Source organism: Amblyraja radiata, chromosome 40 (assembly GCF_010909765.2).
Source record: "Amblyraja radiata isolate CabotCenter1 chromosome 40, sAmbRad1.1.pri, whole genome shotgun sequence".
Lineage (NCBI taxonomy): Eukaryota > Metazoa > Chordata > Chondrichthyes > Rajiformes > Rajidae > Amblyraja > Amblyraja radiata.
Window position 1 is genome coordinate 2,441,760 of NC_045995.1, and position 23,031 is coordinate 2,464,790.

General features: G+C 50.0%; 1 protein-coding gene across 1 annotated transcript in view; it reads left to right on the forward strand.

Moving 5' to 3' along the window:
• The window catches only part of LOC116967622 (alpha-2-macroglobulin-like), a 645,420-nt gene extending 623,518 nt beyond the window's left edge, over positions 1–21,902 (forward strand). Inside the window, exons 13-21 of the mRNA XM_033014227.1 lie at positions 291–450; positions 4,897–5,111; positions 5,946–6,158; positions 7,204–7,313; positions 10,327–10,399; positions 10,506–10,574; positions 10,713–10,818; positions 11,393–11,449; positions 21,851–21,902. Of these exons, the coding sequence (XP_032870118.1) occupies positions 291–450; positions 4,897–5,111; positions 5,946–6,158; positions 7,204–7,313; positions 10,327–10,399; positions 10,506–10,574; positions 10,713–10,818; positions 11,393–11,442 (996 nt within the window). The 3' untranslated portion in view covers positions 11,443–11,449; positions 21,851–21,902. The remainder of the gene's footprint in view (positions 1–290; positions 451–4,896; positions 5,112–5,945; positions 6,159–7,203; positions 7,314–10,326; positions 10,400–10,505; positions 10,575–10,712; positions 10,819–11,392; positions 11,450–21,850) is intronic.
• Positions 21,903–23,031: the final 1,129 nt, after the last annotated feature.

Consider the following 23,031-nt stretch of genomic DNA (forward strand, 5'->3'; position numbering starts at 1 on the left):
GAACCTCGACTGGGGGAGTGGGGTGCTGGAGGAGGAGTAGGGTATGGGGTGATGGGGTTGGAGGTGGGGAGGGGCATTGGGTGGGGGGGAGGAGGGGGATATGAGGGGCATTGAGAGGTGTAACGTTGGGGGTGAGGGGCAGTGGGAGGTGGAGATGTGGAAGCGGGGACAACCGGACCTGTGGTGGGGCAGGTACTGGGAGAGGGGGAGGGGTAGCGCATTCTCCTGGCGTCCAGCCTCCCCTCTCTGACCCTCCCTCCCTCCCTGTCTACATCTTGTACCCCGTCTAGGGCCTGGTAGACTGGTCACTGGAGTGTCTGCGTCATGCCCCTGGGACGGTGAACAACACCTACACCCTCGCCCTCCTCGCCTACGCCTTCACCCTCGCTGGAGACGAGCCCTCGAGGGACAGCACCCTCCTCCGGCTGGACGCCCTCGCCATCAATGAGGGTGAGGACCCAGGCAGTCTCCCCCACTCCTCCCTCCACCCCTCACTCAACTCCTTCCTCTCACCTCCATCCACCCCTCACCGCCTCCCTCTACCCCTTGTCCCCTACCTCCACTCATCCCTCCCTCCTACATCCACCCCTCACCTCCTACATCCAGTCCTCGTCCCCTCCCTCCCACCACGCTCACTCCTCCATCTATCGTACATCCACCCTCCCTCTTACCTCAGCCCCTCCCTTAATCCCTTCCTCCCACCCATCTAAACCCACTCTTCACCCCCTCCCTCTACCTGTCTCCTATCCCTCGCCCCCTCCCACACTACCCTCCTCTTTTTCCCTCCCTCCTCCCCTCCACCCTTTGCTTCCTCCTTTCCCTGCTCCCTCCATCTATTTCTTTCAGTTCCTCTACCCCTCTGCATTATAACAGTCCCCAGAGCCCTACCATTCATTGTGTAAGTCCTGCCCGTGTTAGACATCCCAAAATGCAAAATCTCACTTTTCTCTCTATTAAATTCCATCAAAAATTGCTCAGCCCAACTGGCCAATCAATCAAGATCCTGCTGCTTATCTGCAAAACCTCCCACTTTTGTATCATCTTCAAACGTGCTAATCTTGTGATGTACATTATCATCCAAATCATTGATATAGAAGACAAACAGTAACGGGCCCAGCACCGAGCCCTAAGGCACACCACGAGTCACAGGCCTCCAGTCAAGAAGCAACCTTCCATCATCATCCTCTGCTTCCTTCCATCAATCCAATATTCTATCCATTCAGTATCTCTTCTTGGGAGATGAAATACGAAGCTAGCAAGAGTTTCTTCAGTTATATAAAGAGTAAGAAAGAGGCAAGAGTGGACGTTGGGCTGCTGGAAAAGTGTTTAATGGGGAATAAAGGAATAGAAGAGGAGCTGAATACCTTTTTTGCATCAGTCTTCACAGTGGAAGACACCAGCAACATGCCTGAAATTGAAGAGAGTTGGGAGTGGAAGATAGTTGAGTGGCAATTACTAAGGAGAAGGTGCTTGGAAAGCTGAAAGGGCTGAAATCGCCTGGACCAGATGGACTGCACCCTAGGGTTCTGAAAGAGGTGGCTTTAAGGATTGTGGAGGCATTGACAGTGATATTTCAAGAATTGCTAGAGACAGGAAAGGTCCCAGATGATTGGAAAATTGCCAATATTACCCTGCTGTGCAAGAAGGGAGCAAAGCAGAATAGTGGGAACTATAGGCCAGTTAGTCTGACTTAAATCCTTTGGGATTGTCCTTAATGGTAGAGTTGTCTCCTGGCCCCTTTTTTGCCCAACTGATATCCTTTTTTAGTTAATCCTTATAGCAATGTTACAACATTTTGAGATTTTAAAAATCAAGTCTTTAATTAATCCCATCAGATAAAGCATAAAAAAAAGTTTAATTTGACACCCAATTCACTTTCATATCTTCAGTATTAAAAAAGTTATGGCCATTTTCATACTCGGAAATCGACATCTTGTTTCCTATTGCTTTTTCATTGACTTCACACAAAAGCTGTGATCGAGAACATTTAAAAGCCGATAACTTTCTTAAAATTTAAGAGAACTGAAATAAATTATCAGTTATTATAGATTGAAGCATTCTAAAACAAATATGAAACAATCTTACTTAGATGACTTGAAATTAAAGCATATAATTAGTTAGTTACCTAATTGTAGCTAATTACAAAATTCAATTACTAGATCTAAACATCTATCCATTTCTTAAGAATAGATTAAAATTTTTAAATAGCCTAAGTGTCCAAATAACATTCACACAAGAATTCAGAATATAACATAATTTTTAAATCACATTGTCATGGGTTTATAGGCCAAATGGAAGGAATTTAATGTTTAATACCTGTAAATTAATGGCCATTTAAATCAGCTTGCGAGTGGGATTTTCTGGAACGGAACCATTTGGAACTTTGAGGTTGAGGTGAATTTAGTCCCTATATCGGCAGAAAATACACTGCCGGTTCATTCGGGGACTAAATCATCGTTTCGCAACTTAAAATGTGAATTAAATACATCTTAAGAAACACTTTTATACATAAAAATAAACTACTTTCTTTTACCTGATCCTCCATAAAATCCGTCCCCGTTTTCGGCATTTGACGGCTTCAGAAGCTGATTAAAATCATTCCAGCGATTAACTTGTCGGGTGAATTTAAAAAAAAACCACACAGAACGGCCGTAGGAACGATTCTTTAGCAACATCTTAATAATAATGGATGGGATTTATATAGCGCCTTTCTAATACTCAAGGCGCTTTACATCGCATTATTAATTCACTCCTCAGTCACACTCGGTGTGGTAAGCTACTTCTGTAGCCACAGCTGCCCTGGTGCAGACTGACGGAAGCGTGGCTGCCAATCTGCGCCTACGGCCCCTCCGACCACCACCAATCACTCACACACATTCACACACAGGCAAAGGTGGGTGAAGTGTTTTGCCCAAGGACACAACGACAGTATGCACTCCAAGCGGGATTCGAACCGGCTACCTTCCGGTTGCCAGCCGAACACTTAACCCATTGTGCCATCTGTCGTCCCAACAAATATAATTCAGGACCAGGTCGGGAAAAAACCCCGTTTTAACCCAGTCCCCCCCTCAAACGCGGCAAAATCGCGCACACGGCCAGTGGCAGAACTGCAGCGCCGCTGAAGGTAAGTTTTGTAACATACCTACTCATTAGTTCCTGAAACTCCTCCAGGGATACACTTGATCCCAGCTGCCTATACCTGTCGCATGCGTCCTTCTTATTCTTGATCAATGCCTCAATTTCCCTTGTCAGCCAAGCTTCCTAACGTTTGCCTGCCTTGCCCTTCACCCTAACACGGACGTGTATACCCTGAGTTCTTGTCAGCGCACTTTTAAAAACATCCCACTTGATTGGTGTTACTTCAAACAACGTGCTCCAATCAACTTGAGCGAGACCTTCTCATATCCTCAAAGTTGGCCTTACCCCAATGGAGATTTTTAACAAGTAGGCCCAGTCTGGCACTATCCATAACTATCTTAAACCTTAAATTGAACAGTGGCCACTCGTCCCGAAGGCTCCTCCACAAAGACGTCATTCACTTGCCCTTCCCAATGTTGCCCTGTCACATGTGGGGCTCCCTACATATTGTTGGAGAAAACTCTCCTGAGAAATTACAATCCATCTGAACCTTTCATACTATGACTTTCCCAGTCAATATTGGGAAAGTTAAAATCCCCAACTATAACAACCTCATTTGACCTGCAGCTGCCTGCAATCTCCTGGCATATTTGTTGTTCTAATTCCCGTTGACTATTTGGGCGACAGTGGTGCACCCCCAACAAGGTGTTCACCCCTTTCTTGTTCCCCAGCTCCACCCATACAGCGTCACTAGACGAACCCTCCGTTTTGTCACCTCTAACTAGTGCCGTGACATGCTCCTTAACCAATCATGCAACCCCCACCACCACACACCCACCATCTCTCCTAAAGCTCCTGTACCCCGGAACATTAAGCTGCCAATCCTGCCCCTCCCCTAACCAGGTTTTAGGAATGGCTACAACGTCCCAGCTGCTCGTACCTATACAAGCTCATCTGCCGTACGCATCAGGCCCCTTGCATTCAAATACGTGCAGTTTAAACCAACAGTCCTTCCTCTCTCTCTCTGCCTTTCACCTGTCTATTCTGTCAACTAAACTTTCTCTCACCACCCGCCATACCAGCCTCTAACCTCCCACCTTCCTCTGTCCTGTATGTGATCCCACTCCCCTGTCAATCTAGTTCAGCACTAATGAGCCAGCCTGCCCACCACGATGTTGGTCCCCCTCCAGTTAAGGTGCAACCCGTCCCTTTTGTACAGGTCACCCCTGCCCCAGAGGGGATCCCAATGATCCAGAAATCAAAATCCCTGCCTCCTGCACCCTCCTCAGCCACTCATTCATCTCCCTTATCTTTCTCTTCTTACCTTCGCCAGCACGAGCTACTGGAAGCAAACCAAAGATAACTATCCCTTTCAGCCTTTTACCTAATTCCTGAACTCATGTTGCAGAACCTCCTACTTCTTCCTCCCAATATCGTTTGTGCCTCCCCTCAGCCCCTCCCCTGCTTTCCTCTCCTCCCTTCCCCCGACTGTCTCCCCCACGACCCTCTCCCTCCCCCCGAGTCTCCCCCCAACCCTCCCTCTCCCTGACCCTCTCCCCCGACCCTCTCCCCTGACCCTGTCCCCCGACCCTGTCCCTCTCCCACTGACCATCTCTCTCCCCCCGACCTTCTCGCTCTCTCCCCCTGACCCTAGTCTCCCCCTGACTCCCTCGCTCCCCCTGACCCATCTCTCTCCCCCCGACCTTCTCTCTCTCCCCTGACTCCATCGCTCTCCCCCTGACTCTCTCTCTCCCCTGACTCTCTCTCTCTCCCCCTGACTCTCTCTCTCTCCCCCTGACGCTCACTCTCTCCCGGCAGATGGTCTGACCCATTGGGGTCAACGTGAGGGTGGGGAGGAGGGGTGGGGGCTCTGGTGGAGGGCCCCCTCGGCTGAGGTGGAGACGACGGCCTACGTGCTGCTGGCCCTGCTCTCCCCCCCCAACATCAGCCCCACCCACCTGCACCGCTCCTCCCGCATCGCCGACTGGCTGGTCCGCCAGAGGAACTCGTACGGAGGCTTCGCCTCCACTCAGGTGAGGGGGGGGGGAGGAGTGGAGAGGGGGGGCAGGAGAGGAGAGGGGGGGGCAGGAGAGGAGAGGGGGGGGCAGGAGAGGAGAGGGGAGGAGTGGAGAGAGGGGGAGGGGAGGAGAGGTGGGGGGCAGGGGAGGGGAGGAGTGGAGAGAGGGGGAGGGGAGGAGAGGTGGGGGGCAGGGGAGTGGAGAGAGGGGGAGGGGTGGAGAGGAGAAGGGGGGCAGGAGAGGATAGGGGGAGGGGAGGAGAGGAGGGGTGGAGAGGAGAGGGGTGGGTGTAGGGTCTGAGAGAATGAGGGGGATGGGGGAGGAAGAGACGGAGGCGACAGACTAAGGGCGGAGTGAGTGAGGGGGAATGGGGGAGCAGAGGGGGGGAGATGGAGGGGGTAGGGATGAGGGACAGAGAGGTGAGTGAAGAGGGGGAGGAAGGGAGTGGGGATGGAAGGAGAGAATGAGGAGGGAGTGAGTGGGGTAGATGGAGGGAGTGGGAAGGATAGAGGGGGAGAGATGGTGGGGTGAGGGACGGAGGGATGGGTGGACAGAAGGCATGAGGAGGGGGAGGGAGAGAGGGGGGAACATGCTCCTTGACCAAACACTGTTGAATCGATCCCCAAACTTAAGTCCCCCACCTCTACCCATGTGCAACCGGTCAAAGGCCTTGCTAATGTCCGGCCATCTGCCCCCCCCATCAACCCCCCATTTTCCCCACCCCACCCTCTCCCATCACACTCTCCCGCACCCTCTGCCCCCTATCCTCTCCCCCATCCACCCCGTTCTCCACCTCCCTTTCCCTTTCCCTTCCCCCATACCCCTCTCCCCCTCACCCCCCCTCTACAGGACACAGTGGTGGCCCTCCAGGCCCTCTCCCTCTACGCGGCCCTCACCTACTCCCCCGAGCCCCTCTCCTCTGTCTCGCTCAGTGGCCCCGGCGGCTTCCAGCGGCTCTTCCACGTCGACTCCGACAACCAGCTGCTGGTGCAGAGAGCGGCACTGCCGGGCCCTGGCACCTACATCGGCAACATCACCGGCACCAGCTGTGTGCTGCTCCAGGTGAGGGGGGGGGGGGCGGGGGGGGGCCGGGGAGGGGAGGGGAGGGGAAGGGGAGTTGAAGTGCTGAGCCACCAGGAGATCAGATTGGTTATTGTGGACCGAGAGGAAGTGTTTGGCGACACGATTGCCAAGCCTAGGCTTGGTCTCACCGATGTAGATCATCTATACTCAATACTCTGACTGATGAAGGCCATTGTGCCAAATGCCTTTTTGACCACGCTATCTACCTGAGACTACACCTTCAAGGAACCATGACTCCGAGATCCCTCTGCTCTACAACTCCCTGGAGCCCTACCATTAACTCTGTAGGTCCTGCCTATGTTAGACTTCCGAAAATGCAACCTCACATTTCTCTGTATTAAATTCCATCAACCATTCCTCAGCCAACCTGGCCAATCGATCAAGATCCTGCTGCAATCTTTCACAATCATCTTCACTATCTGCAAAACCACTCACTTTGCTATCATCAGCATACTTGCTAATTTTGCTCTGTATGTTCTCATCTAAATCATTAATATAGATGACAAACAGTAACAGGCCCAGCACCGAACCCTGAGGCACACCATTAGTCACAGGCCTCTAGTCTGAGAAGTGACCTTTCACCATCACCCTCTGCTTCCTTCCATGAAGCCAATGTTCAATGTATTCAGCTATCTCTCCTTGGACCCCATGCGATCTAACCTTCCAGGAAGTAGGGAGGGTTGGAGGGAGGGAGGAGGGGTGGAGGGAGGGAGGGAGGGAGGGAGAAGGGGTGGAGGGAGGGAGGGAGGAGGGAGGAGGGAGGGAGGGAGGAGGGGTGGGGGGAGGGAGGGAGAAGGGGTGGAGGGAGGGAGGAGGGAGAGATGGAGGAGGGGTGGAGGGAGGGAGGAGGGGTGGAGGGAGGGAAGGAGGGGTGGAGTGTGGGAGGGAGGCTGGAGGGGTGTAGGTTGTATTGAGGACGGTGTGGAAGTGGTGAGGGAAGGGTTGAGGGTGAGTGAGGGAAGGGTGGAGAGAACGGTGAGTGAGTGCTGTACTGATCCTGCCCCCTCCCTCCTCCATGCCCCAGACATCTCTCCGTTACCACACACTGCCGTCTGCCGGTGCTGCCGCCTTCCAGCTCTCCCTCCACCTGGAGCCGTACGAGAAGACGGAGGCGATGCTGCACATCAACGTCACGTGAGCTCCACCGTCTGGTGGCCAGAAGGGCCGACTGGGGGAGGGAGGGAGTAAAAAAGTTACTTTTATAACTACTAAACCAGGTTCGCTTCTCAATAAACAGACACCACACAAACTGTTTGGTAGACCAGTTCAAAACTTTACTTAACATCGGCCGATGGAAGGGAGCGAGAATTCCAGCTAAGTGACCAATATAGACACTCGACTGTCCTCTGTTCCCTTCATACATACAGTATCCATCCAACTTCAAACTCTATACTCTCCTCATGCTTCTTCACTGCGTCTGCGTCCCATGTTTTAATTCCTTCCATTTCTTTCCTGCCTTCCTTTCCCATATAAATGTCTCTACATTCCATGTTCCCCCTACTGGCCAGGCTTCATCCCCTAACCGTTTGGTCAACTTGTAACTTAACATTCTAAATTTCTTATTATACTTAGGATTCAAATAACACATATGATGGACTGTTATCCAGAGCATTCCCCATAGATAGATAAAAAGAGAGAGAAAACAGACTTCTTAATTCCGAATCGTTCCAAATATATCAACCAGGCCGACTCGCTACTTGAGACCCCAGTTTCTCAATTTGGCTGACTAATTGTTCCAAATATATCAACCAGGCCGACTCGCTACCCGAGACCCCAGTTTCTCAATTTGGCTGACTTTTTAACCCTTTAATATACGACCCAAGTGTCTCAACGAAGCCGACTCGCTAACCGGGACCCCCGTTTCTCAACCTGGCAGACTTCTTAAATCTTTAATATACAACGCCACTTATTTCTGAATCCGACATCTCTTCAGATGTCTCAATAAGCCAGACGCACACCTCACCCCCTGTATCTCAACCCGACAAATCACGGATGTCTCAACGAGGCCGATGAGCCCTTAGTAGAGAGAGATAAAAAAGAGAAAACAAAGAGAGATAGAAAGAGAAACCGCTCAAGTCCTTCTTAAAAATATACACAAGCCCTTCTTAAAAATACATGCACAATTCTGTCTTAAAAATACATACACAATCCCTTCTTAAAAAAACATATAAAGCCCAACTGGTCTTACCTTTGTCTGTTTCTAAGAACCTCGGCAGGGAACCAATTCAATGTCTGATGAAGGATCACAGACGTTCCCGGGAGTTTCTAGGGAGTCGGTCTTACAAGGGGGCCGATAGAGCTCAGTTATCTCCCTTCCAATCCCGGCAACCTCTGCAACCTCTTGCACAGTCAGCTGTTGATGTGGTCCCAGCGAGGCCTGCATAAATATGCCAATGAAAAAGCTACTTTCTTAACTACTAAACCAGGTTCGCTTCTCAATAAACAGACACCACACAAACTGTTTGGTAGACCAGTTCAAAACTTTACTTAACATCGGCCGATGGAAGGGAGCGAGAATTCCAGCTAAGTGACCAATATAGACACTCGACTGTCCTCTGTTCCCTTCCCTGAACAACAGAATTACATCGCATTATATAGTGTTTCTTTGTCACATTAGCACATTCCACAAACATTAGTCATGGTCAGAGGTACAGGAAAAGGCATCACATCAAAGGCCTTTTGTTTACAGGTTATGATATACTAAAAACATTGGCCATTTGTTTTAGGTCATTTTATCTTCAAGGAGATCACCCTAGCTCTGTCGCTGTTTCTTCTCTGTCACTTGGTCCTTCATAAACATAGGCCATTTGTTTTAGGTCATTTTATCTTTCCACTTCCCTGGATCCTCTCTCATCACTTTGCCCCTCCTAAACATTGGTCATTTGGTTTATGGCATCTTACTTCAAAGATGTGACTAGCTGTTTCTCTCTTCCTTTATTGCCTCCTCCCCCATAAACATTGGTCATTTGGTTCATAGCATCTTACTTCAAAGATGTGACTAGCTGTTTCTTTCTCTGTCGCTTCCTCACTTGGGAGACAATGTTATGGTACTTATTATCCCACACACTGCAACCTGAGGCAAGCCTAATTTGACACTAAATATGAGCTGTAAGCTAGCCCAGAAACCCATTTTAATTTCTTATTTTTATAACTTTATTCGGCTTCATCAGGAGCATCTTGGGGGAGTGGACCATCTGGGCCAGGAGAGAGGGGTTGTCTGGGGGCTAGACAGTTCATCTGGGCAGTGGAGACGGGCTGTCTGAGGGATGACGGGACGTCTGGGGCGGTAAAGATGGGTAGTCTGTGGGTGGAATGGGCCATTTGGGGGAGGGGCCGTCTGGGGAGTGAGGATAGGTTGTTTGCAGCGAGACGGACTGTCTGGGGCGGAAGACGGACCGTCTTGGGATGAGATCGACTGCCTTGGGGAGGGTCCGTCTGGGGTGGGGTACGGACCATATAGGGGGAAAGACGGGCCATCTGGGGCAATAGAGAAGGGCTTTCTGGGGGGTGGGGCCATCTGTGGGGCAGGTGGGCCATCTGGCGGGGCTAGATGGTTTGTGTGGGGAGAGACGGTCCGTCTAGGTGGTGTGACTGTCTGCGGGGGTGGGGTTGTCCTGGAACCGTGTGGGGGGAGGGGCCGATTGTGCCCTAGTGCTGGGAGCCGGGGTTGTGCTTCTATGCTCTGTGTATAACCGTGTGCTCCTGTGAGTTCCCGTGCCCCATGTTTCCCCGTGTGTTCCTTTTGTTATCGTGTTTGCCTTTGTGTAACCGTGTGTTGCCATTTGCTCCCATGTGTTTAATGTGTGTCCATGTGTGACCGTATTCACATGCCCCATGTGTTACCCTGGGCTTGTGTATTCACGTGCCCCGTGGCTTCCTGTGTGTTCCCATGTGATTGCATGTTCCCACATATTCCCTTGTGTGCCCGTGTCCACGTGCCCCGTGTGTTCTCGTCTCCCATATGTTCCCGTGTCCACGTGCCCCGTGTGTTCTCGTCTACCGTGTGTGCCCGTGTCCACGTGCCCCGTGTGTTCTCGTCTCCCATGTGTCCACGTGCCCGTGTGTGATCGTGTGTTCTCGTGTCCCATGTGCTCCCGTGTGTTCCCGTGCCCTGTGTGTTCACATGTGTTACCGTGTTGCCCCGCAGCTACACGGGATCCCGCAACGTCTCCAACATGGTGATCGTCAACGTGAAGATGCTCTCCGGGTATTCCCCCCAGGTACGGGGTTGGGGCAGGGCGGGGTCACGGGGGATGGGGAGGGGGGGTATGGGCTGCCGCCTCCATTCGGGGCAGTTACTGATGACCTTTGCCCCTCTCGCTCCAGACCACGATGCCTGTGGGTGTGAGTCGCATAGAGTCAAAGGACGGACATTTCCTGATGTACATTGAAAAGGTGAGGGGGGGTCGTATGGGGAGTGGAGACGAGGGGGTGGGGGAGGGGGATGGATGAAGGGGGAGGGTAGGTGGGGGAGGGGGTTTAGACGGGGGAGATGCTGTGGTCCCGGACTGACCCCCCCCGCTGCCCCCACAGATGGACGCCGGCCAGACCCTCACCCTGTCCATCCGCATCTTCCAGGAATTCCCTGTGGAAAACCTGCAGGCAGCCCACGTCTCCGTCTACGACTACTATGTGACCGGTAGGGCCCAGCTCCCCCCTCACTACTCTCCCCTCACTCCAACCTTCTTGCCTCCTCCTGCCCCTCCCTCGCTCCTCCCCCCTCGCTCCTCCCCCCTCGCTCCTCCCCCCTCACTCCTCCCGCTCACTGCTCCCCCCTCCTGCTCCCCCCTCCTGCTCCCCCCTCCTGCTCCCTCCTCCTGCTCCCCCCTCACTCCCCCTCACTCCTCCCCCCTCCTGCTCCTGCTCCTCCCTCACTCCTCCCCATCCTGCTCCCCCCTCACTCCTCCCCGCCACTCCTCCCTCACTCCACCCTTCTTGCCTTCTCCTGCTTCCCCCTCCACTCTCCCTCCCATCCTCCTTCTCTCCCTCCTCCATCCTCCACCCTCCTTCTTCACTCCGTCCTCTACCTTCTGCACGCTCCTCCACCCTCCACCACTCCTCCCTCCACCCTCTCTCCCTCTATCCCCTCCCTCCATCCACCATATGTCTACCCTGCCACCCTCCTTCCTTCCACCACCCATCCACGCTGCCTCCCTCCACCCTCCCTCGATGTTAAATCACTCCTCACCTCTCTCTCTGTCTCTCTTTTCCAGACGAGGCCGCCATTGCTGGGTACCAGTGGCCCACTTCAAGCGAGGAGTAGCAAATTAGTGAGTGTTTTCTCCCCCCCTCACCGCCGCCCGCATCCCCTTTCCCGCTCTCCCCACTCTCCCTTTTCCACTCTCCCCTGGAAGAGATGGGGACCAGGATCACACTGGGGGATGGCGACGGCTACACGGGGGACGGGTCACACTGGGGGGGTGAGGAATGGGGTCACACTGGGGACTGGGGTCACACTGGGAGGTGGGGTCACACTGGGGACTGGGGTCACACTGAGGGGGACTGAGGTCACACTGGGAGGTGGGGCCACACTGGGGACCGCGGTCACACTGGGGGCTGGGGTCACACTGGGGGGTGGGGCCACACTGGTGGGGGCTGAGTCACACTGGGGGCTGGGGCACACTGGGGGTGGGGTTCCACTGAGGACTGGGGTCACACTGGTGGGGATTGGGGTCACACTGGTGGGGATTGGGGTCACACTGGGGGGGATTGGGGTCACACTGGGGGGGACTGGGGTCACAATGGGAGGTGAGACCACATTTGGGACTGGGGTCACACTGGGGGGTGGGGTCACACTGGGGGGTGGGGTCACACTGGTGGGGACTGAGGTCACACTGGGGGGGACTGGGGTCACACTGGGGAATGGGGTCACTCTGGGAGGTGGGGTCACACTGGGGGGGACTGGGGAATGGGGTCACACTGGAAGGTGGGGTCACACTGAGGGGGACTGGTGTCACACTGGGGAATGGGGTCACACTGGGGTGGGGGGGGGAAGGGGTCACAATGGGGAAAGGGGTCACAGTGGGGTGGGGGGGAGTGGGGTCACACTGGGGTGGGGGGTTGGGTGGCAGCTTCTGTCCAGGTCCGTGTGAGGTGTTGTATTTGGGAAGTCTACCCAGGGCAGGGCCTTCAGAGTGATGGGTGGGTCCCTGCGAGTGCTGCAGAGCAGAGGATCCAGGAACATAGAGTGGAGGCACTGTACAGCACGGCAACACGATGGATGATGTGCTCCAGGCCCACACCACCCTCAGTGTAAAACTACTTGCCCACCACATCTCCATTCAACTTTCCCCCTCTCACCTTATAGCCAAGTAATTTAGTGTTGGACTGTTTCACTCTGGGGAAAAAGGTTCTGACTGTATACCCTTTCTACGTCTTTCATAATTTTATGGACATCTATCAAATCTCCCCCAACCTCCGACATTCCAGAGAAAATAATCCAAGTGTGTCCAACCTCTCCCAGTAGCTGAACCCTCTAATCCAGGCAGCATTCTGGCGAACCTCCTCCGCACCGTCTCCAAAGCCTCCAACCCTTTCCTGTAATGGGGCGGCTAGAACTACATGCAATACTCCAGGTCGGAACCCTTCATCATCGATATTACTAAAAGTCTGATCTTTACCACTTCCTGTTGTTCTGTATAGTGATTTTAGAAAAAACGCTGCCACTTACGGCTGTGATATTAGGCCATCTTACTCAGAGTCCCCCTCCGCTGTGCAGGACAAGTGGATTTTTCCCATCGATGAAAAATAAAAGAGTTATTAGTGTTTAAAAAATGTTGAGATTCTCTCTCCTGAAGGTCATACCCCTGAACGATAAAACCCGGAAGTGTTGAGTGCCTCAGTCAGTCTCTACAAAATATGGGGGGCGAGAAGGTCACGTCTCTCAGTCTGAGCTGTGCATAACATGAACGCATGTCTACAAAACTGTGAGTGTGGTTTTACTGACCTTGAGTGCCCTTAATGTGGTTTGAAAATGAAAATGTGGTTGGTTTGAAAATATAAATATATAACAATTACAGCACGGAAACACGCCATCTCGGCCCTTCTAGTCCGTGCCGAACACTTACTCTCACCTAGTCCCATCTATCTGCACTCAGCCTATAACCCTCCATTCCTTTCCCGTCCATATACCCATCCAATTTATTTTTAAATGATAAAATCGAACCTGCCTCCACCACTTCCACTGGAAGCTCAAATGGTTGTTGGTGGTGGTTGGTTTGAAATAAAGCACAGCAAATGGTTGTTGGTGGTGGTTGGTTTGAAAAAAAACACAGCAAATGGTTGTAAGTCTAAACTTGACAACTTCCTGTTTGCACTGTATATTGATTTAGAAAAAAGGTTACCACTTGCGGCTGTGATTTTTGGCTATCTTACTCAGTCCCTCTCCGCTCAGCAGGTGCAGAGGCTTCTTCCCATCATTGGCATTGCACCTTGCTTGGTGGCATGAAACTGCACTAGAATTTGGTGGCCTTGCAGCCTGCTTGAAATGGCATGAAACTACACTTGAATTCGGTGGCCTTGAACCCTGCTTGAAGTGGTAGGAAAGTGCACTTGAATTTGGTGGCCTTGCACCCTGCTTGAAGTGATATGAAACTGCACTTGAATTTGGTGGCCTTGAACCCTGCTTGAAGTGGTAGGAAAGTGCACTTGAATTTGGTGGCCTTGCACCCTGCTTGAAGTGATATGAAACTGCACTTGAATTTGGTGGCCTTGCAACCTGCTTATTGTGACATGAAACTGCACTTGGGTTTGGTGGCCCTAGCACCCTGCTTGAAGTGGTAGGAAACTGCACTTGAGTTTGGTGGCCTTGCACCCTGCTTGAAGTGGTGGGATACTGCACTTGAATTTGGTGGCCTTGCACCCTGCTTCAAATGGTATGAAACTGCACTTGAATTCAGTGGCCTGCTTGAAGTCGCAGGGAACTGCACTTGAATTTGGTGGCCTTGCACCCTGCTTGAAGTGGTCGGAAACTGCACTTGAATTCGGTGGCCTAGCACCCTGCTTGAAGTGGTAGGAAACTGCACTTGAATTTGGTGGCCATGCACCTGTCTTAACCATATAACCATATAACAATTACAGCACGGAAACAGGCCATCTCGACCCTTCTAGTCCGTGCCGAACACGTATTCTCCCCTAGTCCCATATACCTGCACTCAGACCATAACCCTCCATTCCTTTCCCGTCCATATAACTATCCAATTTATTTTTAAATGATAAAAACGAACCTGCCTCCACCACCTTCCCTGGGAGCTCATTCCACACAGCCACTGAGTAAAGAAGTTCCCCCTCATGTTACCCCTAAACTTCTGTCCCTTAATTCTCAAGTCATGTCCCCTTGTTTGAATCTTCCCTACTCTCAGTGGGAAAAGCTTATCCACGTCAACTCTATCTATCCCTCTCATCATTTTAAAGACCTCTATCAAGTCCCCCCTTAACCTTCTGCGCTCCAAAGAATAAAGCCCTAACTTGTTCAACCTTTCTCTGTAACTTAGTTGCTGAAACCCAGGCCTTCCACCCTGCTTGAAATGGCATGAAACTGCCCTTGAATACGGTGGCCTTGCACCCTGCTTGAAGTGGCATGAAACTGCACTTGAATTTGGTGGCCTTCCACCCTGCTTGAAATGGCATGAAACCACTTGAATTTGGTGGCCTTGCACCCTGCTTGAAGTGGCATGAAACTGCACTTGAATTTGGTGGTCTTGCACCCTGCTTGAAATGGCATGTAACTGCACTTGAATTTGGCGGATTTGCACCCTGCTTGAAATGGCTTGAAACTGCACTTGAATTTGGTGGCCTTGCACCCTGCATGAAGTGGTCGGAAACTGCACTTGAATTTGGTGGCCTTGCACCCTGCTTGAAGTGGTCGGAAACTGCACTTGAATTTGGTGGCCTTGCACCCTGCTTGAAGTCGCATGAAACTGCACTTGAGTTTGGTGGCCTTACACCTGCTTCTAGTGGTCGGAAACTGCACATGAATTTGGTGGCCTTACACCTGCTTGAAGTGGTATGAAATTGCACATGAATTTGGTGGCCTTGCACTCCCGATGACTTGTTTGATCATCTGCCACTGACTTGCCTGTGTAGACTTCTTCCTCAGCCGCAGTTGTGCTGGAGCCTGCAGTGGGGATGGCAATGGTCTGCTTTCTCTGGCTGTACTCCTGACTGCTCGGGCTGGTGGATCCAGAGGGCCCCTCAAGGGAATCAAGCTCATCCTCACTGGAGATGGCACACTGTGGTTTCTCCTTGTTAAACTGGAAGAAAATAAATTTGTATCACAAATGTTCATGACCATGAGGACGGGGCAAGCAAGATGACAACCAAATTACCAATGACAACATATTTTTTGCTATTCACATTCTTGGTGCTTTGCTTCATCTCCACTCGAATGATAAAACCACATTTTTCGACTATCCACTTCTGCCTCTCGGTAACAAATTGACTGGCATAGCCAGACTTGTGCAAACTGCGATCGCTTGCCGTACCTTGTCCTCTGGCTTTTAAACCATTGGCAAAATTGGTCGTCTGAAAACATAGAATGAATGAAGATCAGTGTGGAACAAATTGTAATTTTAATTGGAAGTATAATTATAATGACAGAAATGCAGACAAACAACAAAGTAAGTGAATACTTACATGCAGCCAGGGAACCCCTTCACATTGGTCTCAAGCAACATGTGCCTTCGCTCTTTACTCTTGAAATGCCTGTTGTTTTTGTCATACAGCTCTGGGTTGGCCTGATCTACCAGGTCCTCCTCTTGTTCCCTGCTAAAATCACATGGCTTGGTTACTATCAGCCTCTTATTCATGATCTCAACTGGCTCAGCTGAGGCATCAGTATCCTCACCAAAATCTGAATCCCAATCTACACAGATCTAGCAACTGCAGCAGAACAGGAGCAGGAGCAGGAGCCTCCTCCACCTGTATCTCAATCTGCTGAACCTGGGTCTTCTCCTGCATGGCTGCTTTTAGTTGTGCTTTATTCTTCTGGTGAGCCTTGCTTCTCTTGGGTGCCATTTTCCGTTCTTATCCGTTGCAAGTGAAAAAAGTTTTGTAAGTCCGTGCACTATATACCCGAGTGATCATGTGGTGCAGCGCTCAAATGACGCTTTGTGACACGTCGTGACACGCCGCAACGCATCAGGACGTATCTTTGTCACATTCTGACGCATGGTGATGTATGGTGACGAAAAATGTCGCATGAGGACTTTGAACGTTCCAAAATTCTGGGGCGGCAGTGAGTCACCGCGCGTCACTATACGTGTCACCACGCGTCACGACCCGACCACGACGCGACAACCTCTTTTCAGGCTGTCGCCTAAAATGCGACAGGCCCCTTAAAGTAACCCACTACAACAACCTTGTCGATTTGACATGTATCAATTAGCAATGTTACAAAATTTTGAGATTTTAAAAATCAAGTCTGTAATTTATCCCATCAGATAAAGCATAAAAATAAGTTTAATTTGACACCTAATTCACTTTCATATCTCAAGTATTTAAAAAGTTATGGCCATTTTCATACTCGGAAATGAGCATCTTGTTCCCTATTGATTTTCTATGGACATAACAAAAAAGTTGTGATCGTGAACAGTCAAAAGCCCATAACTTTCTTAAAAATTAAGAGAACTGAATGAAATTTTCAGTTATCATAGATTGAAGCATTCTGAACCAAATATAAAATAATCTTACTTGGATGACCTGAAATTAAAGCATATAATTAGTTAGTTACCTAATTGTAGCTAATTTCAGACTTCAATACTAGATCTAAACATCTATCCATTTCTTAATAAATTATTAACATTTTTAAATAGCCTAAATGTCCAAATAATATTCACAAATAATTCACAATAAAACATGATTTTTAAATCTCATTTACATTAATTTATAGACCAAATGGAAGGAATTCAGTGTTCAATTGCTGTAAATAAATGCCCATTTAAATCAGCTTTCTAGTGGGTCCCTGTGGAACGCGCTGGTTTAGAACGTTCACATTGCGGTAGATTTGTGCCCCAAATGCCCAGAAAAATACTGCGCGATATAATTTGCCCAAATTGAGCTACTCGCAATATTAAATTTTGTATAAAGGGATCTTTAGAAGCCCTTTTTAATGTAAAAATATACAACCTAACTTCTGCTATTTGCTTTATGAGACCCTGCGGTTGCTGGCAGTCGCGGGTTTAGAGATTGATTTTTAAACTACTATAACTATTATACGAGGCCTTTAAACCTAATAATAGCTTTTGCGACGGGGTCTTCCAGCGATTTTTCGTTAATAATTAACTAGGCTGAACATCTTCGATTTGAACAGCCTAGAGAAAATCGCGTTTTAAACCCGCCCCCTCTAAACGGCGCCAAAATCGCGCACACCCGCAGCGACAGATCTTCAACGACGCTTCAGGTAGGCTTTGCAACATACCTATATCAATAATCTGCCTACATTTGAAACATAGAAACATAGAATATAGGTGCAGGAGGAGGCAATTCGACCCTTCGGGCCATGGCCATGTGATCATGGCCGATCGTCCCCTATCATATAACAATTACAGCACGGAAACAGGCCATCTTGGCCCTTCTAGTCCGTGCCGAACACTTATTCTCACCTAGTCCCATCTACCTGCACTCAGACCATAACCCTCCATTCCTTTCCTGTCCATATACCTATCCAATTTATTTTTAATTGATAAAATCGAACCTGCCTCCACCACCTTCACCGGAAGCTCATTCCTCTCTACTCTCTCTATTTTGTTGACATCTTTCCTATAATTTGGCGACCAAAATTGTACACCATACTCCAGAATTGGCCTCACCAATGCCTTGTATAATTTTAACATTACATCCCAACTTCTATACTCAATGCTCTGATTTATAAAGGCCAGCACACCAAAAGCTTTCTTTACCACCGTATCTACATGAGATTCCACCTTCAGGGAACTACTTAAGGAAGTAGCCCTAGAAATAGTGGATGCATTAGTGATAATTTTTCAAAATTCTGGAGTAGTTCCTGAGGATTGGAGGGTAGCTAATGTAACCCCACTTTAAAAAAAAGGAGGGAAACAGAAAACTGGGAATTACAGACCAGTTAGTCTAACATCGGTAGTGGGGAAACTGCTAGAGTCAGTTATTAAAGATGGGATATCAACAAATTTGGAAAGTGGTGAAATCATTGGACAAAGTCAGCATGGATTTATGAAAGGTAAATCATGTCTGCCGAATCTTATAGAATTTTTCGAGGATGTAACTAGTAGAGTGGATAAGGGAGAACCAGTGGATGTGTTATATCTGGACTTTCAGAAGGCTTTCGACAAGGTCCCACATAAGAGATTAGTATACAAACTTAAAGCACAAGGTATTGGTGGTTCAGTATTGATGTGGATAGAGAACTGGATGGCAGACAGGAAGCAAAGAGTAGGAGTAAATGGGTCCTTTTCAGAATGGCAGGCAGTGACTAGTGGGGTACCGCAAGGCTCAGTGCTGGGACCCCAGCTATTTACAATATATATTAATGATTTGGACGAGGGAATTGAATGCAACATCTCCAAGTTTGCGGATGACACGAAGCTGGGGGGCAGTGTTAGGTGTGAGGAGGATGCTAAGAGGCTGCAAGGTGACTTGGATAGGCTGGGTGAGCGGGCAAATGCATGGCAGATGCAGTATAATGTGGATAAATGTGAGGTTATCCACTTTGGTGGCAAAAACAGGAGAGTAGACTATTATCTGAATGGTGGCCGATTAGGAAAAGGGGTGATGCAACGAGACCTGGGTGTCATGGTACACCAGTCATTAAAAGTAGGCATGCAGGTGCAGCAGGCAGTGAAGCAAGCAAATGGTATGTTAGCATTCATAGCAAAAGGATTTGAGTATAAGAGCAGGGAGGTTCTACTGCAGTTGTACAGGGTCTTGGTGAGACCACACCTGGAGTATTGCGTACAGTTTTGGTCTCCAAATCTGAGGAAAGACATTCTTGCCATAGAGGCGGTTCAGAAAAGGTTCACCAGACTGATTCCTGGGATGTCAGGACTTTCATATGAAGAAAGACTGGATAGACTCGGCTTGTAATCGCTAGAATTTAGAAGATTGAGGGGGGATCTTATAGAAACTTACAAAATTCTCAAGGGGAGGCGAGATGACAGGCTAGATGCAGGAAGATTGTTCCCGATGTTGGGGAAGTCCAGAACAAGGGGTCACAGTTTAAGGATAAGGGGGAATTCCTTTAGGACCAAGAAGAGGAAAACACTTTTCACACAGAAAGTGGTGAATCTCTGGAATTCTCTGTCACAGAAGGTAGTTGAGGCCAGTTCATTTGGCTATATTTAAGAGGGAGTTAGATGTGGCCCTTGTGGCGAAAGGGATCACGGGGTATGGAGAGGGCAGGTACAGGATACTGAGTTGAATGATCAGCCATGATCATATTGAAGGGCCGAATGGCCTACACCTGCACCTATTCCCAATGTTTCTGTGCACAGTTATTCCTAGATCCCTCTGTTCAACTGCATTCCTCAATTCGCTACCATTTACCATGTTCGTCCTATTTTGATTTGTCCTGCCAAGATGTAGCACCTCACACTTATCAGCATTAAACTCCATCTGCCATCTTTCAGCCCACTCTTGCAAATGACCTAAATCTCTCTGTAGACTGAAAATCTACTTCATTATTCACAACACCACCTATCTTAGTATCATCTGCATACTTACTAATTCAATTTACCACACCATCATCCAGATCATTGATGTATATGACAAACAACAGTGAACCCAACACAGATCCCTGAGGCACCCCACTAGTCACCGGCCTCCAACCTGACAAACGGCCATCCACCGTTACTCTCTGGCATCTCCCATTCAGCCACTGTTGAATCCATCTTGCTACTCCACCATTAATACCCAACAATTGAACCTTCTTAACCAACCTTCCATGTGGACCCTTGTCAAAGGCCTTACTTAAGTCCATATAGACAACATCCATCGCTTTAGCCTCATCAATTTCCCTAGTAACCTCTTCAAAAAATTCAAGATTAGTCAAACATCAGGCACAAATCCATGTTGACTGTTCCTAATCAGTCCATGTTTTATCCAGATGCTTATATATATTATCTCTAAGTATCCTTTCCATTAATTTGCCCACCACTGACGTCAAACCAACAGGTCTATAATTGCTAGGTTTACTCTTAGAACCCTTTTTAAACAATGGAACAACATGCGCAGTACGCCAATCCTCCTGCACTATTCCCGTTTCTAATGATATTTGAAATATTTCTGTCATTGCCCCTGCTATTTCTACACTAACCTCCCTCAATGTCCTAGGGAATATCCTGTCGGGACCTGGAGACTTATCTACTTTTATATATTTCAAATATAATTCAATATCCTTCTCCTTGGTGAATACCGAAGAAAAGAAATTGTTCAATATCTCTCCCATCTCTTTTGGCCTTGTACAATTTTAACATTACATCCGAACTTCTATACTCAATGCTCTGATTTATAAAGGGCAGCACACCAAACGCTTTCTTTACCACCCCATCTACATGAGATTCCACCTTCAGGGAACTGCACAGTTATTCCTAGATCCCTCTGTTCAACTGCATTCCTCAATTCACTATCATTTACCATGGACGTTCTATTTTGATTTGTCCTGCCAAGATGTAGCACCTCACATTTATCAGCATTAAACTCCATCTGCGATCTTTCAGCCCACTTTTCCAAATGGCCTAAATCTCTCTGTAGGCGGTCCCTTAGGAGCACCATCTCGACGCACCTGGCGCAGATATGGACGTCTGCCTACGTTCATTGCATATATGAGTCAGGAAGCTTTATAAATGTCTGATTGGACTGTATTTGGAGTATTGTGTGCAGTTCTGGTCATCCCCCTTACAGGAAGGATTTTAGACTTTAGAGATACTGCACGAAACAGGCTCTTCGTCCTAGCATGTCTGCGCCGACAAGCGATCACACCATATATTAACACTATCCTATACACTGAGGAAAATGTACAATGTTACCAAACCAATTATCCTACACACCTGTACATATTTGGAATGTGAAGGGAAACGGCACCCGGAGGAAACCCACGTGGTCACAGGGAGAAAGAACAAACTCCATACAGCCAGCAGCCCATACACTAACAAACCCTACACACTAGTCAGGATGGGCAGTAGCCGTAGGAAAGTAGCAGTCAGGAACTACCCTGGGTCTCTGGCGCTGTAAAGCAGCAGCTCTAACCGCTGCACCACTGGATGGGGACACTTTGTAAAGATGCAGAAGAGATTTAGCAGAATGAAGCCTGGAAGATGAAGTGACTGTCCCCGGGTCTGGCCCCTGCAACTCCCTGCCTAGTAGCGGCCCGGATTACATCCCCGCTCCAGGCGCTGTGGGCCGAAGGGCCTGTTCCTCTGCTGTACTGGTTGTGAGTCCAGGCCCGGTATTACACCGGCACTCCGTGACTAACCCTGGGTCAACCTGCTGCTAGCCCCTCCCCAGCAGCGTGGCGGCTGTGCCGTGTGGCCGGTGTGGACCCACTACCTGACTGCACCAATCTGCCCGGCAAGCAGGCACCCAGATTCACCCCGACGAGCCAAGCTGGCAGTCCCGGGGCGGGGGCATGGGACCGGAGAGGAGGCTGGGCAAGGCAAGGGCAGCAAAAGCCCAAACTCACAGTCCATGCTCTGTGTTGACAGTGAAGGAGGCCGCGGGTCGAGGGCCGGACACAGAGGCTCCCAGCGCCGGACACAGAGGCTCCCAGCGCCGGACACAGAGGCTCCCAGCGCCGGTCAGAAGCCGAGAACAATCTGCAACTAACAATCAGCCTCAATAAATGACGAAATCATTCCCCCTCATGTCTCTGCTCAATCCTCACCTCCCCATCCTGTACACACCTGCTCAGTCCAGCACCCTTGCTTGGGGCACTACTCCAGTGGCACGGACATGTGCGGCACATGTCAATACACACACAAGCATATGCACACATGTGCATACACGCACACGAGCGCAATGCACACACGTACACACACATACGCATGCACTGCATACGTCCGCACGCACGCTCCACCACAGTGAACAGTCGACTGGAGTGCCAAGACATCGTTCCCTGTTTTCAGTCATGGGTAGATACGGTGGTAAAGAGGGTTTTGTTACATTGGTCTTTGTCAGCCTGGGAACGGAGTCTTGCTGTTGGGACGTTATGTTGCAGCTGTACAAGACGTTTGCGAGGCCACACATGGCGTGTTTTCAGCAGTGTTCACCTTGCTTCTCTGTGCACTCCCTCTCCCTGTCCATCCACTCTCCCTCCCTGCCCCTCCACTCTCCCTCTCCCTGCCCCTCCACTCTCCCTGTCCCTCCACTCTCCCTCACCCTGTCCCTCCACTCTCCCTCACCCTGTCCCTCCACTCTCCCTCTCTCTGGCCCTCCACTCTCCCTGTCCCTCCACTCTCCCTCTCCCTGTCCCTCCACTCTCCCTCTCCCTGCCCCTCCCCTCTCCCTCTCTGGCCCTCCACTCTCCCTGTCCCTCCACTCTCCCTCTCCCCGCCCCTCCACTCTCCCTCTCCCTCTCCCTGCCCCTCCACTCTCCCTGCCCCTCCACTCTCCCTCTCCCTGCCCCTCCACTCTACCTCTCCCTGCCCCTCCACTCTCCCTCTCTCTGCCCCTCCCACTCTCTCTGCCCCCCAATCTTCCTCCACATTCCTCTACGCACTCACCCACACACTCCCCGACACCCCTCCCTTTCTTTGTTGCTCTGTTTCCATTTCTCCCTCGCCTCCTCTCTCTGTTTCTCCACCAATCCACCCCTATTCTTCCCTCTGCCCACTCTCACTCACTCCCCATCCTGCCTCTCCCACCTCCCTCTCGCTTATGTCCATCG